The following is a 21020-nucleotide window of genomic DNA, read 5'->3' on the forward strand; positions in this document are numbered from 1 at the left end:
AGTATATTATTCTCTCATCGTGTAGGTAGCATAGTAATTTAAATATATATTTAGTAATTCTTGGCTAATTACTAAAGTAAAAAAAAAATGTAGCCATTGTGGTATTATATGGCAATCACAAATGTAACTGTAAAGAAACTAAATTCATTAATGTTTTAAAATTACTGAATTAGCCAAAATAAATAATTCACATTATTCTTAAGATTTAAATGTTAATAGCTCAAGTCGTTCGTGCTCATTTTTTTACGTACAATCCTCTCCAAACCATGACTACTCTCCCTTATGAATACTAAGTTTTAATGAGAAATATTAATAAAATAAAATATTATCATCTGGAATTTTAAGGAGATCAATAGAAATGCAGTTATTACTGAGTTTTCTTCCAGTACTTTAATCCTGATGATAGTTTTCAGATCAGAAACTAGAATTAGTTGTCTTGATTTTCACTGATTTGTGCACAAGTGAGACTGCAGAAACATTTTTTCAAGAACTTTTCTTATAATTATGGCCTTATTGCTTGAAAAAGCCTACTCGTTAGATTCCTGTCAAGAAGATTAAAGATAAATATGACCACAAGAGGGCACACATATAAAAAAGATTTACAGGAATAACAAGCAAAAGACACTATGTGATTATGCCCTATGCTTTTTCATTCAATATTCATTCAGAAAACTTGTGCATCTACAGTATTATAGATGGCATGATCTCAGGATGCTGGAAAAAAAAACCCTAGATATAAACCTATGGATCATGTGTCCTGATTCAAACATTTGTGTTCAGGTAGTCTTACATGGAGTGGTTTTTACACCTATAACAGGTGGCAAATATATTCATGTTAGATGAATTCCTGCAACCCTCCTTCTACAGAATCATTTGTATACAGACAGTCCTTGACAGTATGGCAGCCTGGACTTTCCATTAAGATATGATAGTTGCAAATTAAAGCATCAATGTGACCGACCTGATTTTACGATCTTTTTTGTGGTGGTTGTTAAGTGAATGACATAGTCATAAAATGAATTGTGGGTGTCATTAAGCAAGTCAATGCATTCCTATGGGTGTCTTTTTTGGGGGGGGGGGGGGCTGGAAACTGACCAAAAAGGTAAGGTTACAGCAAAAAAAGAAGTCATAATTGCATCTGGTCATTAAGAAAAGTTTATCTATACTTTCTAAAGAATCAGCTGTTTAGTTACATTGTTCTATTTTAATTGACCTAGCAACTTTTAATTGCATGGGTTTGTATGTGTGAATTGTAATACAAAATATATAATTTATTATAATACAATATAATGTAATATAATTAATGTAATTAAATATAATTAATGAAATATAATTAATATACAAGTAGTCCTTGACTTACGACCACAATTGAGCTGAACATTTCTGCTGCTAAGTGAGACATTTGTTAAGTGAGTTTTGACCCATTTTATGACCTTCCTTGCCACAGTTGTTAAGTGAATCATTGCAGCTGTTAAGGTAGTAACACAGTTGTTAAGAGAATCTGGCCTCCCGATTGATTTTGCTGGTCAGAAGTTTGCAAAAGGTGATCGCATGACCCCAGGACATTGCAATTATCATAAATATGAGTCCGTTGCCAAACATCTGAATTTTGATCACGTGATCATGGGGATGCTGCAACTGTTGTAAGTGTGAAAAGCAGTCATGAGTCACTTTTTTCAGTGCTGTTGTAACTTTTTTTTTTTTTTTTAATTTGATTTATATGCCGCCCTTCTCCAGAGACTCAGGGCGGCTTACAATGTGCTAAGCAATAGCCTTCATTCTTTTTGTATATTTATACAAAGTCAGCTTATTGCCCCCACAATCTGGGTCCTCATTTAACCTACCTTAGAAAGGATGGAAGGCTGAGTCAACCTTGAGCCTGGTAAGATTCGAACCTGCAAAAATTGCAGGCAGCTGTGTTAATAACAGGGTGCATTAAACCACTGTACTACCAAGGCTCCTCACAAAATTATCACAAAATATATTGTTGGTAAGTCGCAGACCACCTGCAATTGATTTCTGGACCTATTTATATTTAGTGCTGGTAAATTTATTGTGTACAACAAGAAAAACCAATCTGTTTTCTTTCATAAGCATCAATCGCCTTCTTTTTGGGGAGGAAATAATTGCTGAGGTAGAAAGCAGGAATGCTAAAAGGAACTTTATATCTATTGAAATATCTCTCTTTGTACGCATAAAACTATTTTCTACTTATCTCTTTTTTTTCTTATTTTTTACAAAATACAGGTAGTCCTTGCTTAACAAGTGCAATAGAGCCTATAGTACAGTGGACTAAAGCACTGTTATTAACAACTGCTGCTTGCAATTACTGCAAGTTCAAATCTCACCAAGGCTCAAGGTTGACTCAGCCTTCCATCCTTTCAAAGGTAGGTGAAATGAGGACCCAGATTGTGGGGGCAATAAGCTGACTTTGTATAAATATACAAAAGTATGAAGACTATTGCTTAACGCATTGTAAACCGCCCTGAGTCTCCGGAGAAGGGTGCATATAAATTAAAGCCAAAAAAAAAAAAAAAAAATTGGGACTGTCAACTTTGTTGCTAAGTGATGCAGTCATTAAGTGACACATCACATGGCCGCATCTGTCTTATAAAGTCAATTAATCATTCAGTGAACCACCCTGGTCATTAAATGCAATGTCACATCACCATGACTTGCAATTTTTGCTGGCTTCCCCACTGATTTTGCTTGTCAGAAGCCAGCTATGAAGTTCTCAAATGATGGTCATGGGATCCTTGTAGATGGGCACCAGTTGAAAGCATCCACATTGTGGTCACATGACTATGGAGGTGCTGCAATGGCAGTAAGACCAAGAAATGGTCATAAATTTACATTTTCAGTACGGTCATAAGTTTGAATGGTTGCTGAATGAAGCAGATGTTAACCAAGGATTTCCTTTAGTAGACATAAACACATATCAAGACTAAACACATATCAAGACTAAAAACCTACTGACACCGTATGAAATTATAAAAATTTAAATCTAATTAGAGAACAGCAAACAACTTAAATCATAGAATCCTAAGGGTGGAAGGGACCTTGGAGATCATGTAGTCCACCCCTTTGCCCAAGGCAGGAGACCTTATTGCATCTTGGACAAATGGCTGTCCAATCTTTTCTTGAAGACCTCCAGCGATGGAACACCCACTTCCAGCGATGGAGGCAAGCCGTTCCATTGATTAATTGTTCTTACCAATAGTGGTTTTCATTTACCTTCGCTACCAGTTCGGAACTGGAAGCATGCGCAGAGCATCTGTGATGATGTTCGGGTGGGTGGGTGGAGCTTCCCGCCTCCACTGCTACTGGTTGCCCGAACCAGGGCAAATCGGTAGAAACCCACCACTGGCTCTTACTGTCAGGAAATTCCTCTTTAGTTCCAGATTGGATCTCTCTTTAATAAGTTACTTCTTGTCCTGCCCTAGAACAAATCAATCCTCCTCCTACCTATGATAGCCTCTCCAGTACTTGAAGACAGCTATCATGTCGCTCTTAATTCTTCTCTTCATTGGACACGTCAAGTTCCCTTAACCATTCATCACATGATTTAGCCTCCAGACTCCTTATCACATTTTATTTTATTTTTTGCTTTAATTTATATGCCGCCCTTCTCCGGAGACTCAGGGCGGCTTACAATGCGTTAAGCAATAGCCTTCATTCTTTTTATATATTTTTATACAAAGTCAGCTTATTGCCCCCACAAACTGGGTCCTCATTTCACCTACCTTAGAAAGGATGGAAGGCTGAGTCAACCTTGAGCCTGGTGAGATTTGAACTTGCAGTAATTGCAAGCAGCAGATGTTAATAACAGTGCTTTAGTCCACTGTACTACAGGCTCCTTGTTCTTCTTTGCACTGTCTCACCATCCTTTTTTGTATCGTGGCAAACAGAACTGGATGGAATATTCCAAGTGTCACCTCACTTGTGAGTATAGAGTGATATTGTCTCTTGTGATCTTGATTCTATCCTTCTGTTGATGCAGCGTAGGACTGCATTGGCTTTTCTTTTTTTGCAGCTGCAGCACATGGCTGGCTTATACTTAAGTGGTAGTCCACTAGAACAGGAATCTCCAACTTTGGCAACTTTAAGACTTGTGGACTTCAACTCCCAGAATTGAAGTCCACAAGTCTTAAAGTATCCAAGGTTGGAGACCCCTGCACTAGAACCCCTAGATCCTTCTCAGAGATATTGCTTTGAGCCAGGTACTACTTATCCTGTACCTGTGCATTTGGTTTTTCCTGTCTAACATCTTGCTTTTCTCATCAGTGAACTTGTAAAAAAGAGCCCAATGCTCAAATCTGTCAAAATCCTTCTGTATCATGAGTCTAATCTTCCAAAGTATTGACAATTCCCCTCTGTTTGGTGTTGTCTGCAAATCTGATGAGTGCCCCATCTATCCCCTCATCTAAATCATTTATGAAGATTTTGAAGAGTACTTGGACTTAGAACCTTGAGCTACTCCACTGCACATTCCTTCCAGTAGATGTAGTTCCATTAAGGACTGCACACTGAATGTAGTTGGCCAACTGAATATCAATCTGATGGTGGAACTTTCTATCCCACGTTGTTCCAACTCACCACGAAGTAGGCTATAGTCTACTTTATCAAATGCTGTGCTGAAGTCCAAGTAAACTATATTCACAGCATTTCTCTGATCCACTAATTTAGTCACTTTATCAAAGAAGGCAATAAGGTTTGCCTGATGTGGTCTGTTTTTAACACATTCATATTGGTTCTGGCCATTTCTTAGATGCCCACAAATCTGCTGCTTGATTTTCTTTTGCAGGATTTTCCAAGATATTGATGTTAAACTGATTTGTCCATGGTTTCCTAGATCTACTTTTTTCCTCCTCTTGAAGATTGGAATCACATCAGCTCCTCTGACAGTTCTCTTTTAACAATCCTTAGTTGCCTGTGATTCTCTGTGAATTAACTTGAGATGATTATTCAGTTCATTAACTGAGTTGATTAATTTGAATTAAAATGTATTTTAACATGTACTTTACATCTAATTTTAGGTTGAAAGAATAACTTCCATTAGTTTCTCACTACCTAGAGATCAGTTATATATACAAGTAGAAAATTATCTATTTCTTTCTCTTGAAATACCTTACACTTTACAAATCAGTTAAAGTAAACTTGATTTGATTTTACATTTTTTGCTTTTTTAATGTTATGAACAGAGTAATGATAATCTACAGAAAACCTAACAGCTGAAGTACTCTTGAAGTGTTATTTTCCACTTCTATGCAATAGTTACACATTACTTTTGGATATAATTTTTACACAGTTTATGTACTTGTGAGGCATACACACAAATGCAAAAGGCTGGATTTTTTCCAAATGGGATTCCTATTTCTTTGCAGCCATTACCCAGTGACATTTCCATTCCTTTAAAGTGCATCCAATTCTTCTCTTTCTTCATTCCCATAGAAACAAAAAAACCCCAATTGAGCCTTTTTTTAAAATCACAGACCCCATATCCTAGTGATTTCGCTAATCTTTACTTCATTGTAAGTCTATTTTAACCTAGTTTTCTAGTGAAATCAATGAAAAACCTTGAAGGATTGGAATGAATGTGATTTGATGGTGAAACCTTGAGCTTCAATAAGTACAATGAGTTTCCCAATTAATCCTAGGCAGTTCTCTCATGAAAATCCAGTTTTTAAAATTGTTAGAATAAATTGCCTTAACCTTAAGCCTCCATTTACACCTATGGATATTATTCATGGAAGCAGAAAAGGTCCAAATAAGCACCATCATCCTATCATCGGAATAATAACATTTTAAAAATATTTTTGGTAGCCTTCCATTTGTAATTCTCTTAGAGTTGTAGAACTAAGGATATTTGCTTGATGTTTTTGCATAGTACACATTCTTCTTTATACAGAAACAGCTAAAAATACACCTGACAACAATGCAGTCATTATGGATTACCAATTTAATGGTGAATTTGCATATCTTTGAATATTACTCAATCAAATTACTCAGATCTTGACTCCCAGCTGAACTTGTGAATTGTTTGCAATGAAAAGCTTGCTATTTGAGATAATGAGCTATCATAGGATCATCAAACATCCACTGAAAAAAAACAAAAAGCAAATTGCACATATAGCAATTTTAATCCATTCCATTTTAAATACCACAATAAATTTAATTTTCACAATAAATTAAATAGCCATATTTAGTTTACAAAATAGAATTACTTAGTGTGAAACCAGTATTTACAAACAATATACAATATGTACATCAAATTTTTGTCAACATACAAGCATAGAAGGGAGAAAAAAGACTTCCGTTTTGACACATGATTGACATGCTCTAAGTGCCAAGATGATCCATACAATTAAAAACAATAGTGCAAACTCACCACAGGAAATTTGAAACTATGTTGACTGGATGAGAAAGTTTCTTTTCAACACTAGGAAAAGATTTTTCAAAAGAACTTAGCATCATATAGGGTATAATCACACAGCAAACTTATATTGGCTTTTCATCCATTTAACTGGCATAATTGCCCCACCCCAATTCATGGAAGTAGTGAGAATTATTCATAAAAATGTGATTAGTCCCTTCTTGTTACCAAAATAGAGGTTTCCTAGGGAGCAGTGATAAGCCATTATAAGCCTGAAGCATAAATGTATTCTCTTTAAAGGGCCAATATTCTTTTAGAGATATGTTATAATAGAAATATAATATTTCTAAACAATATTTAGAAATACAATATTGCATTGCAGATTTCTCAGAAATGAATTCTAACTGCAGTGAATTAGAATTGCAATGAATTTTAAAACAATATTCTGCCTTTCTCGAGATACCTTTAATATTAAATTTTATGGAGCAAATAAGAGTGCTGACCCTTTGAACCGAGTAGCTAATTTCTTTAAATGACATTTTCTCATTTAATTGTACAGCATAAAATGATGCAATTATGCAGAGAGTTTAAATTTGACGTTATGCACTGTTCTGTAGAAAAATTGATCCCATCTTATATTTGGTCACACACTGCATATGTACAAGTACGCATGAAAAAAAAAGATTACTTTGATAACTGAGAGTATGAAAAGTGCATATATTTTTTTTAATATACTCTAATAGAGATATGGTTGCATATCTCCAGGTGCAACACACAGTGTTGTAGGAAGTTTATCTTAGGGCCAGTTAAATGTCCTCCCTGTGATCTGGTAAAATTTCTGATTAAAAGGGTGAAAGAATTTGCGCAATTTGGTAATGACAGAGGCATCTACCTCTGGATGAATGCGTCCTTTGCTTCCCGCCAGGCACTTGTTAAAGACAATGTTAAATCGCAAGCAGTAAAACCCTCTGGTGGCATTGAAATACAAATTATATTGACTTATCCTTGGAGGAAGATTTAAGAACTTTTCTACCAGCTGGAGTTCTGGCAGCGGTTCTGTAATGAGACGATCGCCATCCACAATATGAAACTGCTCTATGGGAAAGTATTTTAACCATCTCTCCAGATGCTTGGTGTAGATGCTGGTTCTTACTGCCTTGTATTTAGTGTTCACCTCACAGGTGTTGGGATCAATGGCCAACTTTTCAAATTTGTAGTAGGTTTTATTCTTCCTTTCCTTTCCCTCCAGCACCTGAGTGTAATCAGAAATAGCTCTTGTTGTGGGTTCCCTGACAATAATCAGTAATTTGATGGATGAGTTCATTTTATAAATCCTTTCAGGGACCTCCTCTGTGATAAAGTATGCAGGGCTTTTCTCAATGGTTATTTGATGAGGATATGAAAATGGCATTTTTTTCCTATACCACTCAATGCCCTTGGCATAGTTCTCATCATTGTCAAAGAAGTGTATTTCTTGAGAGGCTTTGACCACTGCTGGATGAAGATTGAGCATTTCTAGTAGTGCTCGAGTTCCTCCTTTCCTCACTCCAATTATTATGGCCTTGGGGATTTGCTGGACCAAACTGTGAAGTCGAATTTGTTCTTTGCTGGCATTACCCTTTCGGAATTCATGCAACAATCCACGCTTAAACTGTAGAGCTCTGAGTGGGATTTCATCTTGCCCATGGAGTCCAAATCGGCCTTCAATAGGGCAAATGGGTTGCAGTCTACAATGGGGGGGGGGAGAGGAGAAAAGGAGAGGAGAAAAGGAGAAAAAAGTAGTTTGCATTAGTAACACTGAAATTTTATACATGTCTAATCAGAAGCTCTATCACTAAAGTTAATGCCATATAAATGGGAATGGATCACATAGCATTAAAGTTAGAGTGGAGATTGTGCTATGTGTGTATGTGTGTGTCTATGCATGTGTGCTCATTCATTTATCTATCAATCCACACCAGATCAGCCTTGCAGATTATGGTTCATCACCTACAACAAAGAGACCTTTATCCTGCAGTGGAGAGATTTAGGATAGCAATAATAATTAATGGTATTAACAATAAATAATTAATTTATAATGAATTTTGGGATGATTCACATAGTCCTATTCATAAGGCAAGATATTGATGTCTGTTTTCATGGCAGGAATTGAATCGACAATATACAATTTGTTTGCTCACTTATAAACTAGCAAAAAACCCACTAAATTATGTATTTGTTCTATTCTCAGAAAGTTCCACATTGAAACACTTTTTGTTTTCAGTTATATTTTGGATGATGGGCATGTTTTTGGCACTCATGTATGCTAACAACATTCTGAAATGTTGGCAGTGTTATATCTATATCTATCTATATTCATTCTCTCTCCCCCCCTCTCTCCCTCCTCTCCCTCTCCCCCTGTAATTTATAAGACAGGTGTGCACACACTGAGTTCTGCAAGCTTGCCTTGGATATCCTCTTATGTAATTTGGAACAACTCAAGCCTACTTTCTGAATCTGGATCTAAGCCTATCAAATCCAGGCAAAATAAATTGCTTGACTATTCCTACATTAGCATTTGCTATGTACTTATTGTATGTCTCAAAGTGAATGAAATGGTATCTTTTCTGGTCTACAGAAGTTGAATATTAATATAACATTTGAGATTTTTATTACTGCAACATGGTAAAATCAGAGGAGAAAATATGTATTTGTAAATGCATGTATATTGTGCATATACTTGCAAAGCATGTCCTCATGAAATTAAATCTCCATCTCATACTTTGCTATATTTATTTCTGTGTATTAAATACAGCACTGTGGTGAAACTGTACTATATGTATCTGCATTTTCACATATCAGTGTATATTATAAGCATATTTTTTAAAGAAGCAAACAGCTCTTGGCTGGGATAATTATTTTTACTTATTCTTGAAGAACTGCTTCAAAATCAACTGCTGTCCAACAAATATTAGCTAAAACCAATCTATATATGTGTTTTAAATTATGTGCAAACAATATATTGAGACGATGAATAAAAAGAAACTGCAATCCAGATCAAATTGCAGTGCAGATATAAAATAGATTTCACTTTAACTCCTTGTGCTTTTTCTTTTTGAAAATACCAGTCTTGAAGCTGTACCTACTACCCTATTCCTTATATTAAGTATTTTTGCTATTTGGGATGAAGGCATTTTCAAAGAAAAAATGTTAATTATCCCTCTTTATGTTTCATTCTGGGTAGTGGTATTGTCTGGAAATGCATCCATTTAGAAGAAGTGTATAACGTCTTACACACTCTGTTTTTTAAATTTGGTACTGTAAAGTGTATTGTGTAGTCTGATCCTAAAACAAATGTTGATAACTTGAGAACTAACTTTACTCCAAGTCACAAGTTTTTCACAACTTAATATCCTGGGAGAAAAACATTTTATTTTCTAGAACCATAATGTTCTTTTGCCTTGGAAAATTATTTTTGTTTTCTACCCAAGAATATATTCTTTTCCCCACCATCATATTTAGGATAAAACTGAATTAGAATTTTTTAAAAAAAGAAGCTAATGAGCTTGTTAACCAGGAAACACACACACACACAACACATAACATTAAAAAGATTAAAAAGTTAACTTTTTATTGCTCATCAGTTAAGATCTAATCAAATACAAAAACTTTGATACTGTTACATTGATTCATATTATGTGCTGTAAGAAGAGCATGTCCCAGTCCCGGTTCTATAGAACCGGTAGTAAAACTGGGGGTAAGCTTCATCCACCGCCCGGACGTCATAAATGCATGCCCCGTTGCGAACCGGTAGTAAAGGTAAGTAGAACCCACCCCAATGCAGGGATGAACTACGTCACACTCTGTATGCTACACGTGTATTTCACATGCACTATGTTGATCACATGCACTGAATTCATATTGTTTAAAGCAAGGGTGCTCAAACTTGGCAACTTGAAGATGTTTGGACTTCAACTTTCAGAATTCCCCAGCCAGCATCAGAGTTGAAGTCCACAAGTCTTAAAGTTGCTAAGGTTGGGCACCCATGCTTTAAATATTAACAGATAAATCTAAAACATATATTATACAAAATGATCAGAATTTACCCATGATACTTTTTTTTTTTTACCTTGGAACTGGGGGTGAGTGGGTCCAAACACACTAAGTAATAGCTAATATTGTGTACATGTCTGATGATTTTGCCTCACTCCTGCTTCTAAATAGCATATCCTCCATTTTACAAAAAACTCCATAACCTTTCAGGGATTACTTGGTAGATCAAGATTTAAAGAAAATGAAAAATATGGCTTCTTTCCTTAGTCTGTTAATGAGAATTTTCTACTCCAAATCTACGTTTAGAAAAAGCCTTCTTTTTCAAGGCAGCAGATTCTAAATTCAATACCAACATCATATAATTAAGGTATTTTCAAGGTACAGAGTTTATTTGGGAAACATTTTAAAAGTTTAGCTTAAAAATAGAATTATCTGGGGACCATAGATCTCATAGCTGACTAAGGCATCCAAGGAGGAGCAAAAGAGATACCGATAAGTAATGAAGTATGCGTCATAATGTCATAGCACAAATTCTGCAACTGCACATGACTACATAAAGGCAGTTTTGCCTCCTGACATTATTGCTGTCTGTAGATTCTTGTCTGTGTTGCTTGCTGTAGATTCTGGCGTTATAGTCACGGTAAGCATATCTATTCAAATAGAGAACTATTTCTGATTCTTGCCGCTTGTATATTTTCCTAATTGTATTTTGTCTTCCAATACACTTTCTGTGAAATTCTCACTTGTCGTGCACTGGTGCTAGGGGAAGGAAAAGGGGCTAAAGAACTACAGATCTTGGAGTACCTGCATTATTCTAGTGTAGTGCATCAGAATCCTACCTGAGGACCTCAGTTTTTTTAAGGGAAAATGAAATGTCAATTTTGGCCAGAAATAAAACAATGAAAACACATGGATGAGTGATGCAGCTTCATGAAAAACAGCTCAATATATGGCAAGCATGTCAAGAAAGGAATTGGCTATTCTATGCAACACACCATAGTGCTGTAATTTAGAGCTGGAGTATTCAAGAGTCTGGTTACTTGAGGACTGCAGGGTGATAAATTGATGATAATAGAAATTGGATGGAGCTTGTTCATGCAATACCAGGAACAGAATTTTCTTTTTTGTCTGCTTCTTTCCCCTGGTTCTGGGGAGAAGCTTTAGGGTTTTCTTTGTTTTTCTAAAACCATGTTAAGTCGATTTGGAAATTTTTCTACAGTTTTTAACCAGTATATTCTGGCCTCAAAATAGCAGCAAAACCATGCCACCCCTCATTGGTAGTAGGAAGAGGTACTAAGAACTACTGAGAAATCTGGGCTCTCACTGTCCATCTGATGTAGAGCAACCTCAGCAGGGGAGAATTATCAAATATGGGCCTTACAAAGGAGAGAGATTTACATCCGAGGGAGACTTAAATAAGAAGGAAAGTGTGATTTGTTATTCTTTGGCTTCATTTCCTCACTTAATTTCTTTATACCTAATCCTCTAACACAGTTCTTAGCTCTTCTGTAACCGCTGCTTTCTGTTGATTGATTAGTGCTCATGCCACAATACAAGCAGTGAGTTGTATAGATCCAGCAGGTGGGATACAGAAGGTATGACATTAATGTGCCCAAGATCTATTTCAATGGGTGAAAGAGATATTACAAGAGATAGGATGTCCATATTTTTGGATCATCAGGATAGAATTCACTGATGACTACATATCCATCATGCACAATGAGAGAGAAAAATAAAATCATTCCTTTTTCCCATTAGCATATTATATATGGATCTGCTGGAAGTCACCACTGCAGAAGTTCAAGAGTCAAGTACTGTGTCTGGATAATTTTATGACCATTAATAACATTTGTAGCTAGGCAAGCCTAGATTGGGAGAAAGGTTAATTAAATTTCATGCCTGAGGTCATAGGCCAAGTTCCAGCAAGAGACAAGAAGGAATTTCTGTCCACTCTATGTAACTACATAATTGCTCGGAGCCATTTTGCATATCTTCACAATGTAGGATTTTGATGGTAGATGATGGTAGGAAGCAAGCTACGCTAGGCACATCCTTTCTTTTTTTGAATGAAATTAGGCAATGATTCTTACAAACCAGTGAATGTGGGAAAACACAATACCCCTCATTGAAGTGCAATGTAATATAGAATAGAATAGAATAGAATTCTTTATTGGCCAAGTGTGATTGGACATACAAGGAATTTGTCTTGGTGCATACGCTCTCAGTTTACATAAAAGAAAAGATACATTTGTCAAGAATCATAAGGTACAACACTTAATGATAGTCATAGGGAACAAATAAGCAATCAAATCATTTGTGTTACTTAGCTGCGTATTTAGTTTATTTTCATTAACTGTTGAAAAATAAAGATCATAAACAGCAAACAAACAGACCAAAGTCATAATTATATTAGAAAGCTGACAACTTACCTGAAAAACATTGTGTTCTCAATTGTTCAAAATATTTCAGTCTCTCCCAATCTCCCTCTCACTTTTTCGTGCTTAGTAGGCTCATATACTCTAAGAGCTTTTATTTTATTTTTTAAAAATCTGTTTTATTCTAAATGGAGGAAAAATACAGATGCCCCAGAAACTAAAAGGGAATGTAATGTTGTTGCCGAGGCAAAACACAGATGGACATTTCCACATGATTTTTTACATGCACAAATATGTGCAACCAAATTAATAGATCAAGGTAATTCACATTAAAAAAAACCCCTATGTTTTCCATGTGTAGTACATTTGGGGACAAACAGCAGCTAATGGTGCAAGTCTTTGGCAAGAACCATTATGAAAAGGAGAGGTTTAAATTTTGCATATCAAGGTGCATGTCTTTTCTGGAACAATACAATAACCAATATTTTATTTTTTTAAAATGTCCTATTTGAGGGACTGCCACTCCCTGTTCATCTGCTTGCTCTACCAGATCTAGTCGGAAGTTATGTTATGGGTTTCATTGTCTAGGGAACTATGTACATTTAACAAGCAGTACATAGCAGTTCTAGTCAACAGTGGTGCCCTCATTGTGAAATTTTCTTCCCTCCCCTAAGATGATGTTGGGCTCATCTATTCTCAGCTAGCAAAGGTCCAGGGGTGAAATCCAGCAGGTTCTGACAGGTTCTGGAGAACCGGCAGCAGAAATTTTGAGTAGTTCGGAGAACCGGCAAATACCACCTCTGGCTGGCCCCAGAGTGGGGTGGGAATGGAGATTTTGCAGTATCCTTCCCCTGCTATGCCCACCAAGCCACGCCACGCCCGCCACGCCCACAGAACCAGTAGTAAAAAAAATTGGATTTCACCACTGCAAAAATTTGTTGTGTCAGCAGTCCTGAGGACCCCAGGGGATGGGTGAGCTAGTGAGGTGCCTCTACTGTTGTTAACATGGCTTCATCTACTTTTACTTCAGCTCAGATTTTTTTTATAGTTTTAGATGTTTTACTTGTTAACAATTATAATACTGAACTTTAGTATTTATTGATTGTTTTCACATTGTAAGCTATCCAGGGTCATTTGTTTTGTAAGATGGGTGGCTATGTATTACTTAGATAAGTAAACTAATAAATACATGCTTTTTAAAAAATTTTTGAGGCTGCCGAACATCTCTATGACTCTGGGCAGCAGCTTTTTTTTTTTTTTTAAACGTGCATTTAAAAAGAAGATGGTTGACCAAAAGAACAAACATTGTGGAGTCCTTGGTGCTCTCTGAGTGGAGATGTTTCATTAGCTGACTAGGTAATATGATCAGCAATGTTACCTACCTGGCTAATGAAAGTGATGCACCAAAGCATCAAGGTCCCCATAGTTCAAATCTGAGCTACTGGACTTCTACTGGAAACAATAAAAAGCTAAAAGGGAAACAAAAGGACCAGAACTCATCCCAAAAGTGCTTTTTCAAGAGGCAACTGGACTTGCTTGTTTTTCTTTGAAGATGTTTTGCCTCTTATCCAAGAAGCTTCAAAAGCTGAAGAAGCTTCTTGGGTGAGAAGCAAAACGTCTTCAAAGAAAAATAAGGAAGTCCAGTTGCCTCTTGAAAAACAACTTTGGGACAAGTATGATTTGGATGACTGAGAATCTCCATAGACCAGAACTCAACTTCTCCAGAGACTCACATCCAGATAAGCAGGAATTAATGCTAGACAAACAATCAAGCCAAAAATAAAAATCTTAATCCAGGAAGTACCAAGGAGAAAACCCCAGCCCCACCAACACTGGCAGGGCATACTACTGAATATAAACAGGGAGCAAACCTTACACTCACTAGCACTGATGATGTAACCTGGTCAGGCAATGAAATGTTTGCAAGCAATCAATCAATCTTAAAGAATACCAATAGCTCCACAATTCAACCCTAACTTACATATATTCTCATCTATTAGAACAAGCACTGGATGTTACAAGAGACAAAATTAAACTAATTGGAAGGGGCTACACAACCAGCTTAACCAGTATGCCTGTTGTCCTAATATGCATAAAGTGTTGGCGATACAGGCATGTCTTATTCATTGTGTTTAATAAATGCTATACATGGCTTGCAAACTGCATGGGTTATGGGGTTATATATTTAGTGTAGTGTCTACACTTGCTGGACACAATGCAGTTCTGACAACTAGATTGCTAGTTCATTCTGTTCAGGGCTTGCTTGCCTATCCTTGGTGCACTATGGAGGGCAAACTAGCTTTACATTGTGGGGTAATGGAGCTCATATGCTGGTTTCCACAATATGATTTGGTGACAAAGGTATAAAGACTAAGATAAAATTAAGCTGCTCTACATGTATCCAGTGTCCAAATGGGAAACCATGTGGAACTTATATATGCTAACTAGCATTCCATAATGAGGAAAGATAAGTCCTAAATGTACTAAATAAGTGTAAATAGTTAATCAACTTGGCTTTATTTTGTTTTGTTTTTTCAGACAGTGACTTGAATTTTTATACAACTCATATGAATTTGGCATTAATGCAACTGGATCTAAGAAATAACGCACCTATAATTGACCAAATACATGCAATGTTTATGTTTGCTCCTTTACCATCTAAATACAATCTCAGCCTGGAATGCTGTTTTTGAATGGAGGTTTTACAATCCTGTACATAATTTTAATTATCATTTTAGGATACTAATTGCCTCCAAATGGATTTCAGAAAGCAACTTTGATACATAAATCTTTCATCAAATAGACTTTCTTTCTTTTAATTCTGCCATTTCTTGGAGCAGCTTAACTGTCATAAAACAGAAAAAAGGATTTGGTAATTGAGTCTTAGTTCCGTGTTCTGTATGAAATTGAAAGTAAGTTGTTTCCTGTAATTCAAAGCCAACAATGTTGGGCATTAACAGGAATCATAAACAGAACTGGCCCTAGTTTTATATCCCACAATTGCCCTGAAAATAATCATTTCCAGCAAGATATCCATCTCAAGGGGAATTAATTAGATTTTAGTCATCTTTTTTTTTTAACAGAGTTTAAAATATGCTTTATATCCTTCAGCAATCTTTCTAGTGCAAGAAGATCCAAGACTGACAAACAAACTTTGCAGGCTTGTGCGCAAGTTTAATTACCATCGTACCCAGTGGTGGGATTCAGCCAGTTTGCACCACTTCGGGAGAACCGGTTGTTAACTTTCTGAGCAGTCTGGCAAACTGGTTGTTGGAAGAAATCATTAGGGTAGAGAACTGGTTGTTAAATTACTTGAATCCCACCACTGATCGTACCATCTTAATTGCTCACCCATAAATATCAGAAAAGAAAATGAACAAGATACTACTGTTCATTGAAACTTGAAGTTAGCCTGCTATTGCACACAAAAGCTGACCTACTACTGTGGTGACATATTTACTGAATGGCGCTTTACATTCATTCTGAACACAAATGCCAGTGCACATAGAATATAAATGGACATGGACCAAGGCACTGGATTCAGCAAGCTAACGCTCCTTCAGTTTCCCCTGTCTTTATACCGAAGAAACTAACAATGAAAATCAATACTACAGCAGATTGTCTTTTTAAATGCTAGCAGCGAGACAAAGAGCTAGAAACCTATTCAATTATATTCAAAGCTTAAGAGGAAATTGGAGTGGGTGGGGGGAGGTGGGGAAAGCACCTACAGCCATTTATAATTATTGATGTCACTGGGACATGCTAATTTAATGACTTACCTATCCAAGCTCCCAACTCTGGCAACTAGATAGAGAAGGCTTCCAATAGCAAGGCTGCCTAGCACAAGGAGCTTCTGTCTCAGCAACGCCTGCTGTTTGAATAGCATGGCCCTCCATCAATCTTCAGGACTTCTTCAGTCTGCAGACACCAAAAATATATAAACCATTCCTGAGCAAGAGGCAACATACAGAGAAACATTTATTAACAGGCAGTCAAACAGTTTCTGTTTTCATATGGTATCAAACTAAGAATTTACCATATTCCACGAATCCTGTAATTAATGGATAATGTGCCAGATTTTTACCGCTTCCAAATTTAGACTTGCATGAAGTCCTTGGTACGGTTTCAGCAAGGTCAGCAGACATATCAGCTTCACCTCCTTCTGTTAAGATTTTTTGAGCAAACAATTCCACTTGCATTTTTCTGACATCAACATATTAAAGGAAGGCAGATAAGGGACACAGAAATATATAAATATTTTGCTTTAGAGCTTTTGTTTCACTGAGAACAAATTAGGTGTTTTGATGATAAATTGCTTGTATGTGGGTCAGGTCAAATTATTACAATGTGGGACTGATGGGATGAATTAAAATCCAGTATGGATAAGCAAAAACTCTTGCACCACAAGGCTTTTACTTGTCATTGTTTTATTCATATACCGTTTTCACCAGCAAGAGTCATTTCTACTGCCAAAGTCTCATTTACCAGAGCTTGGTTTAAGATCCCTCCAAACCATCCATGATGTCCTTCCATTCTCCTTTGTTGCTTACCTACATACTAATTTACTCGTGAGTCACTTCTAATCAATGTGCCTGTCACTTTAACATCTGGTTTGGTCCTTAGCTAGCTGGCTATAAGTCAGGGCAACTCAAAGAATAATTTTAAAATGGGGATATAGCATTGAATTAAACAGTGTTAAAACGTTGGGAGAGACAACTTGGTAAGATTATGTATTATGTGAGATAATATAAACATCAGACACAAATACATTTGTGTTTGGTGGGCCAAGAGGTAGAACAAACATGTCTTAATGACAGAATGGACAGTTATTTTCCATTGTGTAACATGTCTTTATATGCCTGATTGTCTGCATATGAGATAATGACTTCGGGAGGTCCTGAAGATGGTAGGTGGTCATTTCAGGTAATGTAGATTAACAGAGCTGGAAGGGACCGTGTAGATCATCTAGTCCAACCCCCCCTGATGTGAATGAGTTCTAAATAGAATGGTTGATTTAATTCTATTATGACATTTTAAACTGCAGAGCTACATTTCCAACCATTATTTTGGTTTAAAATGTAGTTTTCTTTTGTTTTCATCATCAGTTCTGACTCAGGAAAGGGTTCCATTGTAATAAAACAAAGGTATCTTCAGAGATTCACAGATTAAAACGTTTATCTTGATCCTCCACCCCCAAATTAAGCGGAGATGAAAATCCAAGTGGAAAAGATTTAAGGCATTTACAAACATATACAATATGCTGTAATCAAAGCACAGATCTCAGATTTTCAAGTGCTGTAGGTCTGAGGTTTAGCCATAAAATAACTTTCCATTTCCATTTCATTTATTATATATATATTTCTTCAATCCAATTTTCTGAAAGCCACCCAGAATACTTTTGGTTGAATTGGCAACCATATAAATGTTATAAATAAATAAATAAATACTGGAACTTTTACGGGAGCATATAAACTAACTTAATTCTGTCTTTCTGAAAGCATTTACCTAGTAGAGAAAATAAGTACACATCTCACTTTTTCTCTCAGATTGCTGGACTAATATTATTCACTCAATAACTAAATTTTGCCCTGAAGCTATGAAAATTTGATCTCAGCTCATATCTGATATATGGTTTTGCTTACGAAACCCATTACAACCCATTCCAATTCTGTTCCCTCCGTATCAAAAATAAACGTATTCTTTTTTTATTATGCAAGTATATCTAAATGTGTCCTCAGTTGTCAACCTTTTTCTTTACTCTGTTTTATGACAACTAACACACAATTTTATTTGGTCTCAGCCAGATGAGGCATTTTAAATGCATCTCTCACATTTTCTATTTGATTATCTTTTCTATTTTTCTTAGTTTATGACCAAGTGTCTTATATTTTCCTATTATACTGACTGGCCATTAACCGCAATAAGCAATAAACTAACAATTAGCCATTCTATAAAATACCTTTCCCCAGCATTCTTTAAAGGGCTGCTGACCACAACACAGTGTCTTAATGTTTCATAAGCATACATTTCCACCCATAATTCTGTACCGTATATTTCTTCTCAAGAAGCATTAATTTAAGAACCGCCTTTTTATAGGGAGTTTGAACATGAACTATTCTGCGCCAGCAAAAGCTGAGACCTTTGTGCTCTGGCAACATTGACTGAGTTCAGCCACTAAGCTCATTTGTTTCTAGCCAGTCAGCTACAAAAATGAACTCTTTTTTGGGGGGGGGTAAGGTGAACCTCAGCAGAGATTGCGGGCAGCCTGTTTCCCTATTAGAGGGAACTCTGGCTCACCCCTGCTCCTGAGAATCAGCTGGCTCAGCACGGCCATAGAGTAGCAGGAATGAAATAGGTAAGAAAGCCTTTTTTGTTTACAAGAGGATTTGTGGTTTTTCATTTCCTTTTCAAACACTCCTTTTCTGGGAAGTGCGGAGGGAGAATTTTTATTATTTCAGCAAAGTGGGTGTGCCCCGGCAGCTGAAAAAGTATGCATCTTCTTAGAACTCAACTCCTCTTCTTTCCCACTTCAGCCACTGTTATAGCATTGTCTGATTACAAAATGGATGATACAATATCGTGTTGTGACATCCCTCATTTTTAATACAGGACAAACGGACGGCTTAGAGCCTGGCATCTTCCTCCCTGTGAAATTGCAGCTGTTTTGCAAACTGCCAAATAAACCCAGCATGTACTGAAAATAAGGGATGAGAGGACAAGGATATGGCTTTGCATTTTATTTAGTCTACTTTTTGAAGGATAGATGAGGGGATTTTGTTGTTGATCTGGGAGTACATTTGTTTGGGCAAAGCGCTGAATGGCTGGCTTATTTGCTGGCCCTACTTGTTAACAGGAGGGAGACAAGTATCTGGTGCATTGAGTGATCAACACTCTGTGATTGGCAAGTCTGCTTCATATGGTTTTGGAAGGAGTAGAAATAACATGTACCCTTAATGTGCTAGTTCTCAAAGCAAACGCCACTAGTGGCATGGCCAGTCCACCCCACTAATATCCCCCAATGCATTTATTAGAAGTAAGTTTGAGGCCCGGCTGAAATTTACTGTGGAAATCCTCCCTCCCCACCCCACCGTACAGGATTTATAATGCAGAAGAATCCTTCTGCATTATATGGGAACAACAATATCGCTCTACCGCTAATACCATGAAGCACATAAACATCCCATTAGGCGAGGTCCTGACAGCCTGTCAGGCCCAAGGCCCAGAGCAGGGGTGGGTTCTACTTACTTTTACTACTGGTTCACATTGTGACCCTGCGCACGCACAGATCACCTATGATGACATCCGGGTCAGTGGGCGGAGCTTCCTCCCAGTTTTACTACCGGTTCTTGTGAACCAGTCCGAACTGGGGGCAACCCACCACTGGCCCAGAGATGACACAGTGAAGTCTAATCAAGTCCAATTCTTTATCTGCTTTATACCCAATGGACAGAATCTTGCCAATCTAAAGCTATAGCTTTCTTACTTTCAAAATATTGCGAGAGTTAAGTGTGGCTACCTTAAACCTCTTCCCCTTTCCTCCTTATCCATCTTGGGACTGTGTCATTTTCTTAATTTGGGACTTTCTCAAACTGCAGCCATGAGCAGCTTACAACTGGGCTAAAATAAAAAAAATAAAATAAAACAACATATAGACTTAAAACCAGAAATATTTTTGTTGGGCATCTTACCGGAAAAGTATAATAAGGGGAATATATATGTGATATTACAAATGTTAACTGCAGCTAGAATTGTATTTGTACAACAATGGAAAACTGAAAAGATCCCTACAGATGAAAATGTAAATAAATACATAAATAAAAAATAGAATGCGAAGAAATGAATAGACTAACACTTAAAGTTAAGGAAAAGGAAGAAACTGAATGTTTTTAAACATGGGATTCATGTTATCAATGGTTAGCCAATAAAAACAGAACTTAGAAATATGGAAATATAAGAGAAGGACTAATGCAATAAGGAAGGATTGTTAAAATGGATATGCAAATATTATTACTATTATATGATTAATAGCAATGTAATGAATATTATTGTAAACATTATGGTTATTTTTTCTTAAAATTATTTGTACCCAGATAACACACTGTTCATTTAGAAATTGGAATTTTTATATGCAATTTTAAAAAAAATTAAAGAAAAAAATTTCCACCACAAAAATAAAGCAATAGTAAGAATGTAACACATCAAAAGATACAAAATCATTCTCCTAAATAGTCACAAAACAG

General features: G+C 36.5%; 1 protein-coding gene across 5 annotated transcripts in view; it reads right to left on the reverse strand.

The window, feature by feature from the left end:
- Positions 1-5156: 5156 nt before the first annotated feature.
- The window catches only part of HS3ST5 (heparan sulfate-glucosamine 3-sulfotransferase 5), a 188460-nt gene continuing 172596 nt past the window's right edge, over positions 5157-21020 (reverse strand). For all 5 annotated transcript variants that reach the window (XM_060689092.2, XM_034409200.3, XM_034409197.3 and 2 more), the window contains exons 3-4: positions 16560-16698; positions 5157-8100 (exon numbers count right to left, since the gene is read on the reverse strand). In XM_060689092.2, coding sequence (XP_060545075.1) covers positions 7170-8100; positions 16560-16666 — 1038 coding nt within the window. In that variant the 5' untranslated portion in view covers positions 16667-16698 and the 3' untranslated portion in view covers positions 5157-7169. The remainder of the gene's footprint in view (positions 8101-16559; positions 16699-21020) is intronic.

Source organism: Pantherophis guttatus, chromosome 1, assembly GCF_059756535.1.
Source record: "Pantherophis guttatus breed Tessera chromosome 1, ASM5975653v1, whole genome shotgun sequence".
NCBI classification, from domain to species: Eukaryota; Metazoa; Chordata; class Lepidosauria; order Squamata; family Colubridae; genus Pantherophis; species Pantherophis guttatus.